Source organism: Lytechinus variegatus, chromosome 5, assembly GCF_018143015.1.
Source record: "Lytechinus variegatus isolate NC3 chromosome 5, Lvar_3.0, whole genome shotgun sequence".
NCBI classification, from domain to species: domain Eukaryota; kingdom Metazoa; phylum Echinodermata; class Echinoidea; order Temnopleuroida; family Toxopneustidae; genus Lytechinus; species Lytechinus variegatus.
In genome coordinates this window covers 39,576,669-39,598,884 of record NC_054744.1, presented here as the reverse complement: position 1 = coordinate 39,598,884, position 22,216 = coordinate 39,576,669, and the positions used below count along the sequence as shown (strand labels likewise).

The window sequence follows — 22,216 nt, the reverse complement described above, 5'->3', positions numbered from 1 at the left end:
AACCACATCGCCTGGTGTGCAAATGTGTCAAAAAAGTTGGCAGGACTTTGAGAGAAATGGTTGTTAAATGACATTGCACTAACTTTTAGCCGGGGGCAATTCTTGTCAACAGGTCATCCCCGGTTACAACCTCTGCTCCTGAGTCGTGTTTAATTTTCACTTGATGAATTTTTGACCTAATGATAAATGTGTCTGATGCCTTATTGTCCTTGTAGGTGTTTGTGTGCAGACAGAGACTGTTCTTAGGCAAGCCATCGCTGAGAGAATTAAGCCTGTTTTGTTCATGAACAAGATGGACCGTGCTCTTCTGGAGCTTCAGCTTGATATGGAAGATCTCTACCAAACCTTCCAGAGAATTGTTGAGAGTGTCAACGTAATTGTTGCCACATACGCTGATGATGATGGACCTATGGGTAACATTCAGGTTGGTATTGTTGGGGATTAGACTTCAAAATCATCAAAATTTGTTGTTGTAAAGAGTCAGCTTGAGTTGGTCACACCAGAATCTGACAGAGTCAATTAGGAAATCGCAATGTATTTCCCTTCCTGGTGTTCCTAGAAAATAAGTGACATTGGTATAGTTCATGGCAAAAAATTCCATCTGAGAGTAAATATTTTAGAAATAATTGCTTTCTAAATGTAAATCAATTTCTGATATACATGTAATTGTATTACAATGCTATCCCTATTCTTTCTTTGGTTTGTCCAAGGCTCTTGAAGAAGTATGACTACTTAAGCTTTGTCCTTAATCCGGTTCCCTTACAGCAAGACAGTATTTCTAAGCACTTAACAGATGTTTAAGATGGTGACAATGGTTCCTGAAATACCACTTTTCCTGTACTGACATTTAACAATGTATTTTGTAAAATAGGTTGACCCATCGGCAGGAACTGTAGGCTTTGGATCTGGCCTCCATGGATGGGCTTTCACTCTGAAGCAGTTTGCCGAGATCTATTCCTCTAAGTTCAAGATTGAACCAGCCAAGCTTATGAAGAGACTCTGGGGTGACCAGTACTTCAACCCCAAAGAGAAGAAATGGAACAAGGTTGGAGGTGAAGGCTATGTACGAGGATTCTGTCAGTTTATCCTGGATCCTATCTACAAGGTATACCCCAACTTGACTACCTGATTGTGGATTTAACCCTAATTTTACTGGGCTATTTCAGGATATATGGGTGGAGGTAAATTTGACCCCCCTCCAGATCTAAGCTGCTGATTGCTTGACCGCCGCCAAAATTTGCACATGCATAGAGCCAGATGGAAAATACAAGACTCTATTGTAAAATGTCTAAATATTGATTTTTTTTATTTTCAATATATTTCTTAATCAATTATGCAAATTATTTTGCCCTAAATTTTTTTTTGTGTATGTTTTGCCTTTATCTCATTTATGTAGCTAGTAGAATGCTAATGCAAACTACATTCCGCTGTTCCTTTGTTAACTCACTGTTAACAATCAGCTGAAGATTTACTAATGATGTCACTTTTTGAGGGTGTAGCAAAGGAAGTTGGGAGAATATTCTGAAAGAATTATTTACAAATCATCAATATATATTTGGGTTCTTAAAATGTTAACATATGAGTTGTTATTAGCACTATGCATCAATAGTAGACTTGGATTTGGATGATGCGGTAGGTTCTGCCATACATGTACATGTAGTAGAGTACACATAGTAGTTTGATGACTTTGTTCACTTGTGTGTGTTGATCAAAGAAAATAGCACAAGCAAATTGGCCAGTAATTTGAGCTGCGGGTAGTTGGAAAAATATCTGTAAAACTTAAAAAACAAGTACATTTACACCTTGCATTGGTCCCTGCATTTTGGTTATGAAAATGCTCCGAAGTACATTTTGAGAATGGCTAAGATGAACTACTTTTATGATAGCTTCACACCTAATGATAAAAGGAGCACTGAAAATATCTGCATAACATGCATGAAAGGATGCAAAGAGATAGTTGTTATGCTTATTCAGAGTATTTTTGTAACATATTAGACTTGTTATCTTAACAAGAACTGTGAAGTATTATAGTTATTTATTGGCTCAGACTTTCAATTTGTATGAATTCATACTTGATATTCCAACTAGGAGGTGATTACATGCATTTAAGAAACAATCTTGCTTGGGAATCTCGTAAACATTGTAATTTTCACTGATTTGTTTTGTATTTGTAGATGTTTGATGCGGTCATGAACTTCAAGAAAGAGCAGACAAAAAAACTTCTCGAGAAGCTGGACATCAAACTCGCTGGTGACGACAAAGATTTGGAGGGGAAGCCTCTTATCAAGGTCAGTAAACCATTTACCACTGTCTTTGGCAGTTTGCTACTACAATGAGCATTACTGCTGATGATTCTCATCAGCATCAGCTGGAGAGAAGATGATAGTTTGCTGATTCAGAATTGTGAAAAGAACTAGAAAAAGGTCCAATACACGGGAGAAATTAGGGTAGTGTTCTCTAATCCGGGATTAGACTATCAGACGATTCCATGGTAGTTCCGGGATCAGTACATTGTGACAGTGCCCCAGCAAGAAAAAAAAAATCTAAATCCTCATCATATATTCAATATTTTTTCTGTCCAAATTCTCTTATTGCATTTGCAAAATTCTTGGGAAGGGGTGTGTGTATTGAGTTTTGCAGGAATCATCTATAGAGTACAGAAGCCTTCATTCGCGGTTCAACTCAACCTCTTCCACAATGCTGTATGTTTGAGTGGCGAACATAATCAATTTATACATAAAAATATACACACACTTGTTTTGTTGATTTATAATTATTGCATGGTTGAAGCACTATTCTATAGAGCACATCGTCACACTGTAAATTGGTAGCAAAGTCGCAGTGATGAATGTTTATTGGCTAGGTTTAGAAGTAGTGAAAAATGGATTGGAGATGGATGGAGATGGTATCGGAATCAAGAATAGAGATACAAGACTGAATTTCTATGTAGCAAAATCATTCATGTTTAAAAGGAATTTGAACAGAATGAATTTAAATTCTGCATTCTGGATGAATTATTTTGATATTTGAAAGTGTAGAGCTAAATCTAGTAGATGTGGTACAACCTTACCATTGTGAGTAGATGTAAACATCTCTTGTTTATTGCCTAATAAAATGACATTAACGAGTGAGCGAGTTACTTGCCATCCAAGCAATAGACATTGTTTACTTCATCCTTGAGCACTCTACTGCTACAGAGAGTGAGATGATGATTTTATCATACGAGGCAATGAGTGGAATATACATGTGCATATAACATTTGGTGGCTGTTTACAGAAATGGTATCATATTTTTCATGAACCCTGTTTACAATAAGACTTGAAAGGGGAATCCAGTCAAAATGGAGAGTTTTGAAAGGAGAAAGAATTAGTAAAGAATAACAAAAAATGAATATCAAAGATACAACTTTAATGCTTGCGTCCAGTAAAGTGCACGATTCGAGCAAGACTGATAGTGGTAATCCACTTTGTGTATGTGGTAGAGCTATGCAGTTGGTATGTGTGCTGCAGAGAAAGAGAGAGATGCTGAATGTATACTATATCAATGCTTGAATTACAGCTCCTGTGATGGTCATGACTATTTGTTCAGATTCATTGAATGTATACAAGAGTAGAAATTACAGATTACTGCATGTACTTGATACAGGCCATCATGCGCAAATGGATACCTGCCGGTGAGACTATGCTTCAGATGATCACTATCCACCTTCCATCACCACAAACTGCTCAGAAATACCGTATGGAAATGCTGTATGAAGGACCTCATGACGATGTATTAGCTCTTGGTATGTGATATATATATTTTTTTAATTAAGACAATTCATTTTTTTTTAGATAATGACCATGTTACTTCATTTGCACAACTATATGGAATTTTGAAAATATTACCAGGTACCATTTAGAAAAATCTCGCAACTTGTGCCTGGAGGGCGACGAGTTGAAAATGGCCGTTAACATTTTTGTACCAGCCACATTGAATAAAATGGCTGATTTCAACAGCAGCAGCGGCAGCAGGGGAAATGTAACTGCAGCATTATTCTATCGGTATTGCATCCTCAGTCTTGTCAATTTAACTTTAAATTCAGTTTAAAAGGTTTATACATATCACATAGTCCTGAATGCTTTAGGAACTTGTCTTCCTGAGATTTAATTGGAACCTTGTGGCCCAGTGGATTAGTCTCCAGACTTTGAAACAGGGTCGTGGGTTCAAATCCAAGCCATGGCGTAGTGTACTTCATTAAGATCATGATCCGCAATGTGCTGCACTCGACATAAGTGAGGTAAATAGGAACCTGGCAGGAATTTTCCCCTTGATATGCAGCGCAGGTAACAGCTGCTCTGCTTTAACCAGGTTAATATGCTGCATTTATTATGTATATGTACTATATAAGCAAATATAATTATTATTCCAATCTTGTTATTGTTAATCAAATCCTACATCAGGTTGTTATTATTATTATTTGACATTGTTGGATGAACCATTCTGTTCTTATTTACTTCAAGGAATCAAGAACTGTGACCCCAAGGCTCCTCTGTGCATGTACATCTCTAAGATGGTGCCAACCTCTGACAAAGGTCGCTTCTTTGCTTTTGGTCGTGTCTTCTCTGGCGTTATCAGCACAGGTCTGAAATGTCGCATCATGGGGCCAAACTTCATCCCAGGCAAGAAGGAAGACTTGTTCCAAAAGAGCATTCAGAGGTATGTTGGAAAATAATTGCTGTGCTGTTAAAAGCTGAACCGGCACGGGGTATTTTGATTCTTGTTGCGCCTGGATTGCACGATTGCAACGTTTGATGACTTATTTCCTCCAAGTCTTGCTAACTACTACGACCAAATTTGCGATGCGGGGGGGGGGGGTGTATGTGGTTATGAAGAAACGTAACATTTTGTAAGTTCATGTCAGACCCAAAATTGCTCAAAGACGTGATTTCTTGTACAAATCCAATGCAAATTCTGCATGCAACCAAAACTCATAAAAGTTACAGATTTACAGCCAAATAATGATTTTATGCATTTGGGTGATTCCAAACCAAAGCAGATATTTCCCAAAATTAAAAAATGCAGAAAATTCCCAATCTCATAGATTTCGTGATGAATTAATTTTTCTTTCATGAGCAGTTGTGAAATAATCTGTCGATATACTAAAGGTACAATAAAAACATTTTTCATTTTTTTGAAAAAATGACATTTAATTGATTTTCTTAATTCATGATACGTGACGTCACATATTGAAACATTAAAATTCTAATAACAAAAAAAAACTGGACAGAAACAGTCCCTTCCCTCAACATTTATCACAATAAATCTGTAATACAAAAAGTTTGTATTTCGACGTTATATTACATTTTTCTCCTTGTCCCGCACAACTTTCAAGACCAAATTCTTGACACTGGGGTAAGCAGCTCTGAAGTTACATAACATTAGACAAGTGTATGTCGGACCCATAATTAAAGGTATTGTTTAACTTTGTGAGCAGCTGATTTAAAAAATTCTCAAAACAAGATAAAACATGTGTACAAATGCATGTATTAGAACTAATAAACCCTGAAAACTATTATTGAGAATGAAAAGCTAAAACTACAAGGAAAAACCCTGATTTTGTAAATAGGCGTCTTATAGACACCTAAATAGTACACATAAGCGTATGGGATGAAATTAAGATGGTGTTTCCGGTCACTTTATATTTCAATTTTTGAAGCACTAAATAATGATTTTCGAACGCAATTTTTTCTGGGCTTCATTTTTGTAACATATCACAGACACAGGTGACAAGTGTGACCTTCTAGCTCAGATTTTTTAAAAGTCAAACCAATGTTAACCAATCACTTTAACTAAAAAACGTGATTTTATGTACAAGTCAAATGCAAATTCTCTATATAGCCAAAATCATAAATATATCATTAGTTATATTTTTACTGATTGAAAAAAAATGGATTTTGCACTACCAGTCACAATTCTTTCAATCACTATTTAAGACCTGTTAAAACCAGAGAACAATAGAGTCAGTGGACCGCATCCATTTTCTGGTATAAATGGGTAAAGGGAGTCAAGGAATTTTGACTGGTACTGTATGTTCTTTACGACTGACATTGTGTTAAAACAATTACAAACTTAATGTTTAAAAAAAAAAAAATAGCCAGGGCTATACAGTGCGTCCCACAAAAACGAAACCGAGATTTATCGATTATTTATTATAACTTAATCACAAATACAATAGACCTACCATTTTAAAGCTAAGAATCTCCTCTTTCATCTGAAATTACCTAAATTATTTCTCATTCACGCATGAGTGAGCAAAAACGATTTGAAAAGGGGATTCCAAAAAGTCACTTGGCGGGCCGTATTTGGGCTTAAAAACAACACATTTTTAAAAAGTTCAATATCTGCTCTTTAATTTGATACCTCAATTACAGAAAATGGTCAAGGAATAACAAAATTCTGGTTATTTGAAATAAGGCTTGAATTTCAATTTCAGAAAATGAATAGGTTTTACAGGCTAGCGTTCAAACTCACATGACGCTCCATTTTGTAAACGATCAGCCATACATTAACTCTTTTGAATACCGTGCGATAGCTTCTGTGGGAAACTGGTGAAAACACGTTTATTTAATAAAATTATGGAAATACAAGCATTGTTTCGAGGGATCATAACTTTTTTACTTCTTGACCATTTTTGTCTCACCTGCATAGCAGAGTGAGACTATAGGTGCCGCTTTTCCGGCGGCGGCGGCGTCAACAACAAATCTTAACCTAAGGTTAAGTTTTTGAAATGACATCATAACTTAGAAAGTATATGGACTGAGTTCATGAAACTTGGCCATAAGGTTAATCAAGTATTACTGAACATCCTATTAGAGTTTCATGTCACATGACCAAAGTCAAAGGTCATTTAGGGTCAATGAACTAAGACCATGTTGGGGAATCAACATCAAAATCTGAACCTGAGGTTAAGTTTTGAAAAGTCATAACTTAGAAAATATATAGACCTAGTTCATTAAACTTGGACATAGGGTTAATCAAGTATCACCAAACATCCTGCATGAGTTTCATGTCACATGACCAAGGTCAAAGGTCATTTAGGGTCAATGAACTTTGGCCGATTTGGGGGTATCTGTTGAATTATCATAACTTTAAAAGTTTTTGGATCTGATTCATGAAACTTAGACATAATAGTAATCAGGTATCACTGAACATCCTTTGCAAGTTTCAGGTCACATGATCAAGGTCAAAGGTCATTTAGGGTCAATGAACTTTGGCCGAATTGGGGGTATTTGTTGAATTACCATCATAACTTTGAAAGTATGTTGGTCTAGTTCATAAAACTTGGACATAAGAGTAATCAAGTATTACTGAACATTCTGTGTGCATTTTAGGTCACATGACCAAGGTCAAAAGTTAATGAACTTTGGCCATAATGGGGGTATCTGTTGAATTACCATCATAACTTTGCAAGTTTATTGATCTGACTATTGAAACTTGGACATAAGAGTAATCAAGTATCACTGAATATCCTGTGTGAGTTTTAGGTCACATGATCAAGGTCAAAGGTCATGTGAGGTCAATGAACTTTGGCCACATTGGGGGTATTTGTTGAATTCCCATCCTATTTCTGTAAGTTTATTGGTCTAGTTCATAAAACTTGGAAATAAGAGTAACCAAGTATCACTGTACATCTTGTGCGAGTTCTAGTAGTTTTCAAAGTCAGCACTGCTGCTATGTTGAATCGCGTGATGCAGGTGAGACGGCCAGAGGCATTCCACTTTTTTGTGATTAAGGTATCAAATAAAAGAGCAGATATTAAACTTTTTAGTCATGTGACTTTTTTTGAAATTTAGATATCCCCCGCCAAATGAGTTTTTGGCATCCTTTCTTTGAATTGTTTTTGCTCACTCATGTGTGAATGAGGAATAATCTAATAAGTATCAGATGAAAGAGGAGATTCTAAGCTTTACGTTGGTAGGTCATTTGTCTATTGTATTTATGATTAAGTTATGATAATTCATCACTAAATCTCGGTTTCGTTTTTCAGTCATACCTTCACCAATATTTTTTTTTTCTGCTGTCAGGGTGAACTTCCCCTGTAAATGGTTATGTTTGTATATACAGTTGGGGCCAAAAGTTTACATACACCTAGTAGACAAACAGTGATCCTCAAATTTTTACACTTTCACTCATTCCTGCCAACATATGATTTCATGGATGCAGACAACTGTGGTCTTTTCTAAATATATCTGGCATATACTTCAAATAAAACACTTGGAGACATATATATGGTTCATAATATATATATTTCCAGTTTATTGGAGAGTCAAAAGTTTACATACACCAGCCCTAATACATGTAATACTTGGTAGCACTGCCTCCATTCGTCTTCACATCTCTCAGCCTACGTGGACAATTCGACACTAGCTTCATTGCAGACCTCCAATGGGATTTTTTACCACTCCTCTTGGCAGATGACATTGACTTGAGTCACATTCCTTGGTTTCCTTGACCGAACATGCTTTTTGAGTTCTGTCCATAGGTTCTCAATAGGGTTCAGGTCTGGACTCTAGTGTTTGGGGTTAATTGTCATGTTGGAACCCAATTTTGACTAAGATTGAGGTTCTTAGCAGACCTTTTCAGGTTTAGCTGAAGAATTTTCAGGTAGTCCTCTTTCTTCATGGTGCCATCCATCTTCAGGAGTGAGCCAGTACCACTTGCTGCAAAGCATCCCCACAACATGCTGCTGCCACCGCCACTGCCCAGGTGTTCATTAGCATACTTCAGTCTGGCTGTACGGTGTTGGTCGTGGATTTAAGGCTTCTTCCCCGGCCTGCAGCCTCTCAGTCTATGATCATGGATGACTCGCTTTATGGTAGAGAGGAATACCTTGCTTCCTCAAACCTTAAGATCATGAAGATCCTGGCAAATCTCTTTTTTGTCAACCATGGGTTAAGCTGAACTGTACGGACAATCCTGTGTACTGCTGTCTGGTTGAGTTTTCGCTTTCTCCCTGATCTTGGTAGAGTCTGCAATGTGCCGAGAGTGTTATGCTTGCGTAATATGGTTTGCACAAAGGCACGAGGCATGATTGGAGTCTTTGATATGACTCCTAAAGAGGAACCAGACTTGTGTAAATCAACAACACATTTCCTACGGTCTTCGGTATAATGCTTTGACTTCTCCATGGTGCTAATGTTGCAGTGCTGATCAACATGGTATTGGTGGTAACATTTATAGATAACAACACTGAATCTCTGCAGGAACTTCGGGGCAACATTTTTTGCCATTTTTTTAGTCTACTCAAAAGTAAAAAACCTATTCATCGGTCATATTCTAGCTTTGCTTGACAAAGATGGAATGTGAATCATGCTTCAAATGTCCAAGGAAGAGGTATGCATAATTCTGCAGTCATTATTCAATTGACATTATAGCATCACATTCCTCAAGTCATTAAAAGGAAACCAAGTCCACTTGAAAGCCATGGCACCTCTTTTTAAACGCATTTTACCACTTCAACAGTGAAGTGTATGTAAACTTTTGACCCATTGATTTTTCAGAAATGTAGATATTATAAGCCATGTTAAAAATATCTGAGCATTTTATATGAATTATACACATTGGGCATAAAGTATATGGATAATTCTTCTAATCTAATTGGCAATACAACTGGTTGAGGGACAAAAAATGATGAAAAAATGAGAAAAATATATTTTTCACCAGGTGTATGTAAACTTCTGGCCCCAACTGTACTTATGTGGATTATGATTGTGTATAAATTGGTTACTTTATCTTTTTGATTAAACAGGACCATTCTTATGATGGGTCGATACACCGAACCCATCGAGGAAGTCCCATGTGGCAACATTTGTGGTCTGGTTGGCGTTGATCAGTATCTTGTGAAGACTGGCACAATCACCACCTTTGAAAATGCCCATAACATCAAAGTAAGATTAATTACTCTTGAACTTTAAACACAAGCAGAAAGTCTGTATAGGGGGAAACCTACTCCGTTAAAGTTTGGTCCAACAAAGAAAGCCTCTGACTTACTGACTTGAGTGCATACAATGGTGTGATCCTTGAACCTTGATCTTTTTCCTTGAACCTTTTCCTTGAACCTTTTCCTTGATCCTTTTCCATTCAGTTCTAACCCTGGGATTGATCCCACATCACATCTGACTTGGTCTCTTGATCTTGAAGGAGACATCCTGGTGGTGTGCTCTTTTCAAAGTTATGTCTGTAGGCCTACAAGTAGACTTGGATAGTGGGTTGGGGTATATGGCGTGCTCGACGGAACCACTTCATGCATTTTGGGGGGCTTCCTCTCTTATTTTGTTTGGGATAACATAATCTTATATCCTTATTCTTGATTTTGTCTAGTAAATGGATCCCCAATATGTTGCAAATACATCTCATGTCATTTATTTTATTTTACATTGTTTAACTTGCTTTTTTAATGAAGAGAAAATGTAGCAGATATGAATTTCTCCATCAAACAGTTCTAATCAGCAGATGCAAAGAAAGAAATGTATGCGCATTTGTTTACTTCATCAATCTGTTAAGTTCTCATGTGGTAATAACTGAATTATAAGGGAAACGATCACCAGGTTGGAATGAAGGCTATGGGATAATTCATAGATTTAATTTGTGATGAAATATGATTGTGCCAACAGACCATGAAGTTCTCTGTGAGTCCTGTGGTACGTGTGGCCGTTGAAGCCAAGGACCCTTCCCAACTTCCCAAGCTTGTAGAGGGATTGAAGCGTCTAGCCAAGTCTGATCCTATGGTTCAATGTCTAATTGAAGAGTCTGGAGAACACATTGTAGCTGGAGCTGGAGAGCTTCATCTAGAGATCTGTCTCAAGGATCTGGAAGAAGACCATGCTGGTATTCCTCTAAAGGTAAGTGCCTTTTATCAACTTAATCCCAGATAGTGTAGGTTATTTTGAAATCGTATAGCTCTTTGGCAACCCCCGTCAGATCTTTGTTGCTGATGGCGCAATTGCAATAAAAATTGGCACGCATGCCACCCGCAACAAAATTTGATAGTTAACTGTACCAAAATTATTCAAATTTAGTTTAAATTTATCTTAACTGGGCTATTTCAGACCAGTATATACCGGGGGGTGGGTGGGGAGGGGGGTCAATTTGACCCCCCCTCAGATCTCGGCCGCTGATCGTGCGATCGCTGCGAAAATTTGCACGCACGTAGAGCCGGATGTAAACCACTAGACTATATGGCAAAAATTAAAAAAAAAATTAATTCTTTATATTTTTAATTGATTAATTATGCAAATAAGGGTATGAAATTTGCCCTAAATTTTGTTTTTTGTGTATGTTTTTGCCTTTAACCAAGCCTTGAAATAAGCACCTGTGAGCCGGGGGCAATTTTTTTTTTAAATTGCCCCCGGCTCACGGGCTTTTTACAGGAACCGGGGCAATTTTCTGGAACCAGGGGCAATTTAAAAAAATATATATATAACGGTGAACCACACCGCAAATTTGTTTATAGTAAGCGCAGCTCCTGCAATTTTTTATTAGTAAATGAATAGCATATGCTAAGTATTAGGCTTATTCAAACATTTAAGAAATCAGATTTAAATGTTTAAGTGTTTTGACACCCTCACTCCACATCCCCTTTACAACCACACACACATGGGCTTATTTATTTTTCGTCTTTAATGAACCATGATCAATGAACCCCCCCCCCAAAAAAAAAATCTAAATAAATTAATAAAATAAAAATTAAAAAAAGAGAGAGAGAGATGGAGAAAGAGAGAATTCAGATCAAATAATAAATTTACAAAAAAAAAAATAATTTTTAAGGCTTTTTTTATGGTTTGAATCATGGGAGTGGGTGAGTGTTTGTGTGTGATTGTGGCTGTGAGGTGCACTTGGATTGCATATACGAAATCAATAAATAACTCAGTCTATTCAAATTCCAGCACATAGCCACAGGCTATGTACATGTACATGTATTGTAGGTTCACGTACCTTAAGTTTTTCACAAGTTATTTGAAAACGCAGATCTCCACAGAAAATGCCTTTCATTCTGGGAGAGTCTGAATTCGGTGAAAATGTATTCATTAATAACTTAAATATTCATCACAATGAAGAAATCATAAAGTTTTTTGACAGTTTTCAAAAATTAACATGAAATCTAAACTCTATCTCAAACGGAAAATCACCATCACTTAGGCCATTACTGATAGAATTCTCACCCAGAGCTCTGGCAGACATGAGCTCAAAACTGGCTTGCTAACACCACACACAAGTGCACGCGGCGTCCTCCTTATTTTTTTTTTAGATGGAGCCTTGTTAGATTATTTATTGTCTGATATTTACCCCTCTCCAGGAAAGAAATTAAAAAGCTACAATTCACAACTATAAGCTAAGTTATTTTGGATTATTAAGGCTCCGTTTTGACAAGCACGGTCGGCGACTGTGAGGATAAAAGACTTGCACATCGTATGTGCTGTGAACAGGGATTTATCTCCTGTGCAATATGAATTACTATATCACAGAATTGTGATATCCCGACTGGAAATGTGTGCATTAGAAATTGCACATGGTGAAGTATGGAAAAACCGCTACCGGAAGAACGCGCGCATATGTATTACAGGAAAAAAAAGACGGACGTAGCTCACTTTTTATGGTACAGAGAAAAAGACGCACTTGGCAATTTTAAACTGTGTTTATCGTAAATTGAAAGTTACTAGTATTTGATTTTGGCTTTACAGATATTTAAATTACATGTATGGTATGGCTTCACTGCTCACTCACGGCGGGCGCAATTACCTGGAAAATATTTGCGCCCGGTCGTCAAAATTTTGATGATTTTGGGGCTTCATGGGCGCAATTGATGGCGTTATGAGCGCGAATTTGCGCTCAGCGCCCACTTATTTCAAGGCTTGCCTTTAACCCTATCTAGGCCGGGGTATTTTGGGAGTTCCTATGGCCCAGGGGGGGGCCTCCCAGGCCCCCCCCTAAGATCTCGGCCGTCGACTGCGAGATCGCGCCGAAAATTGGCACACGGGTTGCCTGGGGCATAATCTACAAGATTGTATAGTAATTTATTTCATGCGAATCGCTATTAAAGGGGAAGTTCACCCTGAAGAAAACTTTCTTGTAAAAATAGCAGAAAAAATAGTAAAAAATATCGGTGAAGGTTTGAGGAAAATCCGTTAAAGAGTAAAAAAGTTATTAGAGTTCAAAGTTTTGGATTTGTGACGTCATAAACGAGCAGCTGCCCCATGTGTTATGTAATATAAAATGCATAAATTTCAAATTTTGTATGGTTCCTGATGACTTAATTTTGTTTTCTTTTCATGATCGGGTGTGAAACGATTTGTCTATTGATATACAAAAGTTACAGTGAAAACCATTTTCAATTTTCTGAGAAAATGACATTTCATTGATTTTTTACCATTCGCTATGTAGGAATGCTGCTCGCATATGACGTCACAAATCAAATAATTGAAATTCTAATAACTTTTTAATTATTTGATGAATTTTTCTCAAACCTTCGGCAATATTTTTCATTAATTTTTCTGCTATTTTTACAATAAACTTTTTGTCAGGGTGAACTTCCCCTTTAAGTGATTATGCTAATTCATGCGTAATTAGTATGCGAAATCACACTTTTCCCTCTAACTCCCTAAATAAAGCTCTAAATGTACTAATTTTTGGTATAGAAACTCTTTGTGGTGTCCTTAGCAAGTGTACATGAAAAAAATTGTGATATCAAATCATTTTCTTATGTATTGTTTTTTGCAATTTCTTATGTATTTCATTGTTTTTTTGACCTTTTGTTTTTTATTGTTTTTTCAATGAAATTTGTTGGGGACTCTTTTCTGATCATAAAAAGCATAAAATTAATACATTTAGACTAGAAAAACTAAAAATAATCAAACGTTTATGAATTTTGGTTGAAAACACAATTTGCATTGACTTTGTACACGAAATCACGTTTTTGAGCAATTTCCGGTCTGACATGCACTTACATAATGTTGCGTAATTTCGGAACCACGTACCCGGGTGACGCAAAATTGGTCTCAAAAGTTGCGCAAGACTTGAAAGTAAAATGTCAGCGACCGGCGCGGTCAAAAAATTTCGCACGGCGAAAATATCGCGCGATTCGTTGAGTGCATGCTCCTAGTCAATGTGATATTGATTTATAATGACATTGGAAGTAAAGGAATTATTTTATGCCTTCTTAATTGGTAATCAACATCTTTTTTTTCTTGACAGAAATCTGATCCTGTAGTGTCTTATCGTGAGACTGTTAGTGAAGAATCAAGTCTGACTTGTCTGGCCAAGTCACCCAACAAGCACAATCGTCTCTTCATGAGAGCTGCACCTTTGCCAGATGGCCTTCCTGAACAAATTGATGAAGTAAGTTAGAGGCACAAGTTGTGTCTACATGACTTTTCTAGTACTTGCCAATTTACAAAGTATTTGTGTATGAGTTCAATTTGAGAAAATACAGTTCTTGGACGAAAAATAGAGGAATGGATGACGAAATACACTTTCTCATTCCCAGAGGTTGGCAGGTCTGGTTTTGATGTTGTGTTTCCAAATTCATGTTTTTGGTTGGAAATAACTTTCTTTATGATAATGAATGATGCATTCTTTTGATTGTGATTGACAGGGTAAGGATATCACAAGCAGGCAGGACCCCAAAATTCGAGGTCGCTTTTTGGTTGACACTCACAACTTTGATGTAAATGAAGCACGTAAGATCTGGTGCTTTGGTCCAGACGGAACCGGTCCCAACCTGTTGATCGACTGTGCCAAGGGAGTGCAGTACCTGAACGAGATCAAAGACAGTGTAGTTGCTGGATTCCAGTGGTACACAAAGGAGGTCAGTAAAAGCAACTGTTCAGAGCTTGTTCAGATTAGGCCCGAGTCAAAATCTTAAAATGATGCTCAATTGACTGTTAACACTAAAAATGTTTGAATAGTTTTACAAAACTTTAACATTGTGATGTCGGGTGGAGCTGTTTTGGAGTAGATGGTCACAGTGGGGTCAAAATAATAGATTTGCTGGTTTATCAAAGTAACTTAGAAAGTAAATTGGTTTAAACTTGATAAACATTGTGTTATGTTCTGTGGCCAAATGAAACGGATATCACTGAAGTTTCAGTTTGATTTTAATTTCACAATATTTGTATATATCTAAGGATCCATGCTGACTCTTTTGGCGATGGCCTAAAACATAGAAAAACATTTAAGAATGAACTTTTAATTGTCCCTCCATGAACATTAAAGTGATTGGTTATCATTGGTTTGACTTTTAAAAATCTGACCTAGAAGGTCACACTTGTCACCTGTGTCTGTGATATGTTACAAAAATGAAGCCCAGAAAAAATTGCGTTCGAAGATAATTATTTAGTGCTTCAAAAATTGAAATATAAAGTGACCGGAAACACCATCTTAATTTCATCCCATACACTTATGTGTAGTATTTAGGCGTCTATAAGACACCTATTTACAAAATCCAGGTTTGCTTTGTAGTTTTAGCTTTTCATTCTCAGTAATGGTTGTTTTCAGGGTTTATTAGTTCTAATACATGCACTTGTACACATGTTTCATCTTGGTTTGAGAATTTTTTTTAATAGGCTGCTCACAAAGTTAAAACAATACCTTTAAGTTGGGTTTCAGTTTGTACATATATCTTGTGTAAATCAAACACAAAAGTATGTTATTCTAAGTTTGATATTGTATAGTTCTAAATTTGAGATTTTTATATTCCAATGAATACTGCTAGACTGGTTACACACAATATTGGTATAGCCTAAAGGGGTGTTGCAAGAAACTTGCAATCGATTCAGGCCCCCCATTCCATTGACAGCCATGCACTTTATTACAGATTTGCAATTGATTGATGGTCTGCTTCTTGCATCAAGAAGTATAACTTGGTTTGCTTAAGTAAAAGTTGATATATGACTTGTAAATTTTCATCTGAATATTGCAATTGATTGCAAATATTTTCAACAAGCGCCTAAATAGGGAAACGACAAAATAGGTTAATGAAATGAGTGGGATTAGACCATGTAGGATGTAAACAAATAGACAACTCCCAGACAGTCACTAACTATATCAAAGATTTCAAGGCATTTGTTGAATGTTTCCTAATTATTTTCATAGGGTGTCCTTGCTGAAGAAAATGTACGTGGTGCAAGGTTCAACATACTCGATGTGACCCTTCATACAGATGCTATACACCGTGGTGGTGGTCAGATCATTCCAACTACACGTCGTTGTCTAATGGCCTGCCAACTTACTGCAGGTCCCAGGCTTCTAGAACCCGTCTATCTGGTTGAGATCCAGGTAAGTTTTTCATTTTTGGGGGGTCTGTCTGACACAATTGTTATATTAACGTTCTTGATGTTAGCCATGATATTTGTTTACAAGGAGTGGCCAGTGCCAGAAATTAAGGGACACATCTTGCATGAAACAAAGCTAAGATCTTAACTCTTTGTGTGTTTCGTTCGCATCAATACTCACTCGTATAGGTGCTTTGTGCGCATTTTTGCATGACCACAAATGTCCCCATTTAAACCCCTTTGTCCTGTATTTTTGGATTTTTCATGGTTTTGTTTTGCTTTGGGTACATTTTTTCAAAACTACTGAATATGGGAGAGTTGTACCTTGTTTACAAATTAATAAAAATCAATACATCTTCCTGCAGACCAAGGAAGTGTGTTTGATGAAAGCCTCGTCACAAACAAACCAAAGTCAGGTTCATTGTTCAGAGTTATTACTCCTGGCATTTATGTGAAAGAGGTGCTTTGTCTGTGATACTTTGACCATGCAAAGATTTACAGTAAATGCTGTTATTTTGGTGCGAGTTAATTTTTTTTTGCACTGGACCGCTTCAAAACATATTTGCGGGTTCTTGAATTCGTGCTGCATACTCCACAACCACAAAGTCACTTCCTCCTTTCCAGTTTGTGGCTGGTCTTAATTATTATTTCAGGCAACAAAATTATATTTTCTCCTAGTATTCTAGCTCTTCAGTAGCGTTATTCAGTATTGTTTTGTTCCGTTCATTAGCTGTTGTGACATTTAGTGCGACCTCTCTTTGTGGGGCAGACAAGAGGGGAGGCTAAATGGAAGCAATGCTGGCCTGGTATAGGGTTGAGCGCAGGATAGAGACCGGGGCACTACGGCAATTCAAAGTACTAGTACATGGGATCAATTAACTCACCTTGGCGATTGACGAGACGTTTTCTTGAAAACTAAGGCAAACATCAGACTATCAAACAGACCTAAACACCAATAAAACGGCAAAAGCAGTTTTTATTTCAAGCGACATCATAATTCGAATACCGATCTGCGACTGTAAAAAAAATTATCACATTAGAAAAAAAAAATTATCGTGATGCTTATCCTGCATGGCCGTATGCGATGAGAAGCTTGCTTGCTTGCCAAAGGCCTGGTCACACCGCCCAAGCGTTGTTGGAGCGGTCGTGGAGCGGTAGGGAGAGAGGGTCGAATTTTGTTCACAAAATTGGGGAAAAAATTGAAAACAAAAAAAATAAACAATTGAAATCGAAAATGGTGAACGGTAGCAAGTGGTGATGATTTTTTTTTCTCCGCTCTAACAACGCTCGGGCTCTGTGACCAGGCCTCTAAATGTCACCCTCTACAGGTCAAATTATGCAGTCTCAGGGCTGGAATTAAGAATTTAAAGGGGCAAGGCCATTTTTTAAAAGGGCACTTAAGGGAAAGGGCAGGCAGTTTTCACTTTATGGGACATCCAAGGCCACCAAAAAAAGGGCATCGATAACAAATGCACTTTTCAATGGGGCACATGCACTGGATTACCGCAGGGCACCAAGGCCACAGCACAAAAGGGCAGTTATTTTGGCCTTAAGTCTACAAATATTTGAAAGGGCATCAAGGCCATTTCTGAGGTCATCTAAGGCCATGGCCTTGGATGGCCTTGGATTAATTCGAGCCCTGCAGTCTTCTAGCCAAAAGACTACACACAATTTTTACCTGGGTTCAAAACATTAATTAGAATTAGGGTTCATAAATTCATGCTCGCTGATCTTGCCATGAAATCCGTGAAAATGAATGTTCTGGGAATATTTCTGAATTTACATTACTCCCTTCTACTTTTAACTACTGTATGGGCAATTTATATCAGATTTATTGTTTTGGTATATATACATAAGAATCATGACAAAAGAAGCAAAATAAAAATGCTGAAGTTTTGTTGGAAATGTGAGACAGATAATTTTAGCAAAAATGATTTACTATGCTTTCCTTCATTGGTAATCCAATACATTTAAACATCACAAGGAAGCCAGAAAACACTACAAGATTACTGCACAATACTTCATTTCAAAATGTATATATAAAAGTCCTAACCCTCTAGAAGGGCTCTTTACAAGCTGCAAAATTTATGCATCACGCAGGGGTTAACGAGTTACCCCCAAAAGAACAGCAGGGGGCATGATTACCTTCCCCCTCAACGCTTTGCACGGTAATTCCAGAATGCAAAAAGATAGCTCTGAAAAATTTTGTTATTCAATCTTTGAAGTCTCGTGCAACTTTTGACACAAAATTTGTTGCGTTAGGTGTTAGCATCGTGATGCCACATGACTTTTTATGGGGCAATGCAATTTGCCTATCTGCTTTGAATGGGGGGGGGGGGGCACTTTCCTTAGTATTGCAGTTTAGATAGTGACAGTGTACTCAATTTACCAATTGGCAAGACATTGGAAAGTAGGAGTGGAAGACCATGCATACATATTTTCATAGAATTTGGGAGTCAAGATGATATTTATGAGATTACATCTAATCATTTCAAGCTGATTTTCCCTTTTTAATTATTGTGGAACAACGTTTAAGAGCTGGTTTCTGTGTCTTCTTTAGTGTCCTGAGGCTGCTGTTGGCGGAATCTATGGGGTTTTGAATAGACGTCGTGGACACGTGTTCGAGGAGGCTGCTGTTGCAGGTACCCCAATGTTCGCTGTCAAGGCATACCTGCCTGTCAATGAGTCTTTTGGTAAGTATACAGCTCTCCATTTACTATATAGATTTAAAGAAGTTTGTGGTAGGGGGAACATTTATAGGATGGGACAGTGAACCAACTGGAATGCAATACAGATATTGCCACTCAAACCACTGAGCATTATGCTTGGAATATGTTTCTGGCAAAAAACAAAATTCCTCAGAGACCCAATCAGAGTGAAATGTTTAAAGAAAATGAAGATTGCTATGGAATTGGAGAGTACATTTTCTTTATATAGAGATTATCCTTATCCTTTAAAATTTTGAAAGAAGTTTCATTATGAAGGAAGCTCAGTTACTTGCAATATTAGGAGGGGGGTGGGGGAGAACCTAAATTTTGCATTCTGTCTCTTTACGAACACGGATTCAGTTTCCCTTATTTGCAAAGGAAATAATTAAAACATCAAATTTTGATTTATAAATACGATTTGATAAAAACTTTGTTAGTAATTTGGTATTCTTGGAACTTAAGATTTTATTTGTATTGATTCTGATATATGTGTGTTTGATTGTGATCTTATTTTATTAGGATTCACCGCCGATCTTCGTTCCAACACTGGTGGCCAAGCTTTCCCACAGTGTGTGTTCGACCATTGGGAAAAGATGAATGATGACCCCTTGGACCCTACTACCAAGTCTGGCACAATTGTTGTTGGTATCAGAAAACGCAAGGGTTCCCAAGAAAATGTACCATCTCTTGATAAGTACCTCGACAAGTTGTAAAGAAAACAACATTGCGGAAAATTTCATGGCATTTTGAGGATTAAATTCCTCATTTCAATTTCATACATCTACATGACAAGCCCCCCCCCCCCCGGCACCATATCGTCCCTGTCAAGCAGAGCATTTGATTAATAATGAATCTTCTAAGGAGCATCAGACAAAATAACTCTTTGGGATGTTTAATTTGAAATGTATCACTAGGAAACTTTCTGTATCAAGCCGGTCATATTGTAGCTCTTCAAATTTTTATGTCACTTTTTTTTCTTGGAAAAAATCTTGTGTGATTTGTTTATTCCCTTTTTTGTGAAGCCCTATCCCTTATGTTGTAGGAAGGGCAGTGGGCAATTTGATAGATATATTCATGTATAATAATGAAAAATCATATGTGATGCAATATTCTCCATCATGAAAATTAAGATACAAGATTGACGAAAGAAGGGTTGAAATGTAATTAATAATTTATTTCCTTACTGCAGTATTTTCTATTGGAAAACAACACAGAAAGACTATAAATGCATATGAATTCTTGCTCTCACCAATTGATGGTAAATGCTGGATGATTTAGAATTCTAATACCATAAAAGGCAATGTGAACGAAGACACTTCTATAATTTGAAATTGATTTGTTTTATGTGGGTATCCAAAAATTCATGCAAATATTATGAATGAAGAAATAATTGGACATCTCTCATTTTATAATTAATTGGTATTTTGAAATTAAGCATCTGATTTCATTCAAATGTTCAAGATGTTTCCCATCTTCTACTTCTAGTGCAGTTCTCACTAAAATCCGATCAGTAATCTTATTTGTTTATAATTGAATACTTCTTATATGAAATTCATTTCAGCTTTGACAAGATTAAATAAAAGGAACTTGGAAGTAACCATGTATCTAATTCATGCATGTCTATATCTGAGGTACTCAATTTAGTCAGCTTTTCATTAAAGCGTGTAAGGTTAATGATTCACCCAAACGTTTCTACACTCAGACTTGTCCAGCATTGTGGATGTCTTTGTTGGTGATAGCAAGGAATTCAGCATTTCTACATGATAAACATTATCCCTGCTATATTTGTTTGCACTTTAAAAGCTTGCATATAAATGGTTCATGTAGGTTAAGGTTATCATGTATGTTTTATTTAACGTGTAACTTGAATATTCAATGTTATCTAAATATTTACTGGAATCTCACATCCATTTCATAGCTTGTTTTGCCATGTGTAACTTGAAGATCAACCAGGCATGGGCCTGTGTGAGAGCCTGGCCTGTCAATGTCGAGCTGAGCATAAAGAGGCAATGGTTTCATTGTATTGGTATGAAGTCATATTGTGAAAGTGTATATTCCCTTGCATATTATCTTGGGGAAAGAGGATGAATGCTACAGAAATAAACACCAGATATTTACCAACCATAAACATGTGATTGCAATAATTGATGGTTGAATCATTACACCAGCTAGTGGGTTATTGAAGTGATGATTTGGATGTTGGACGGGAGTGAATGAGGAAATGGTGAGTCAATTGAGTGGAATGAGTAGATTAATGTGTGGTTCTGTGAATGAATGAGTAAATGAATGGATGAATTGTGGATGGGTGAACAAATAGTAAAGGCATTAATTTGCCAATATCCCTGGCGAGTGGATGAATTGAGTATGTGGGTATGAAACGTGATGGTATGTGATTGATCATTAGGGGGCCTGAACACAAAGCTTAGCAATGATCGAACATTTTTCCACGATTGATTTGACCACAATGTACAATCAAATGTAAAAATCAAGCGTGCGATTAATCGCTAACCTTTGTGCTACAGGACCCTGGTCTGTGAATAGAGTGAATCAGGGGCCGCGGAACGGTTTTCAAAGTGGGGGGGGGGGGGGGCTGACCATGCTAAAAATCACAATCATATGGTCATTTTTACATTTTGTACACAGTTTTGGAAAAAAAGTGGGCAGGTGAAGCCCCCCCCCCGGTTCCCGGCCCCTGTGAATAATGGATTAATAAGAAGATAAAGCGGTTAAGCTTAATGTGTTGATGAATGGATGAGTATAAAGATGATTTAAGCTGGGAATTGGACAATTGAGTGGGTCAATAAATCCGGGGTCATAGCCAGTTGATCTGAATGGACGGCTTGAGTTGAGCCAGTGGGTCGGTGAGCAGAAAACTATGTAGACGAGTGAGTTAATCAAGAGGTTAACAAAAAGTGTTGATCGACCTTGTGTGTGGGTCAGTGGATGGTTGAGCTAGTGGCTCAGTAAAAGAACGTGTGAGGGTGTGTGTGTGTGTGTGTGTGTAGATGAATGAGTCGATACCACTGATCTCTCCCCTAACTGGATATGCGGGGAGGGTCCTTTGTTTGAAGCCAGCGAGTTCTATTGTCCGCCATACCAGTTCCCCCAAAAAGAACGCGATCGCTCCATTAGCATATGCATTGTGAGCGATACGCTAGCTGTACGTCTGCACACTGAAGCTCTTGCTATTTAAACAAA

At 37.3% G+C, this 22,216-nt stretch overlaps 1 protein-coding gene across 1 annotated transcript in view; it reads left to right on the top strand.

Moving 5' to 3' along the window:
* The window catches only part of LOC121416118 (translation elongation factor 2-like), a 30,302-nt gene extending 9,156 nt beyond the window's left edge, over positions 1-21,146 (top strand). Inside the window, exons 4-15 of the mRNA XM_041609580.1 lie at positions 216-424; positions 872-1,105; positions 2,175-2,288; positions 3,646-3,784; positions 4,503-4,698; positions 9,791-9,929; positions 10,656-10,883; positions 14,233-14,376; positions 14,633-14,845; positions 16,132-16,314; positions 18,871-19,003; positions 19,538-21,146. Of these exons, the coding sequence (XP_041465514.1) occupies positions 216-424; positions 872-1,105; positions 2,175-2,288; positions 3,646-3,784; positions 4,503-4,698; positions 9,791-9,929; positions 10,656-10,883; positions 14,233-14,376; positions 14,633-14,845; positions 16,132-16,314; positions 18,871-19,003; positions 19,538-19,731 (2,126 nt within the window). The 3' untranslated portion in view covers positions 19,732-21,146. The remainder of the gene's footprint in view (positions 1-215; positions 425-871; positions 1,106-2,174; positions 2,289-3,645; positions 3,785-4,502; positions 4,699-9,790; positions 9,930-10,655; positions 10,884-14,232; positions 14,377-14,632; positions 14,846-16,131; positions 16,315-18,870; positions 19,004-19,537) is intronic.
* Positions 21,147-22,216: the final 1,070 nt, after the last annotated feature.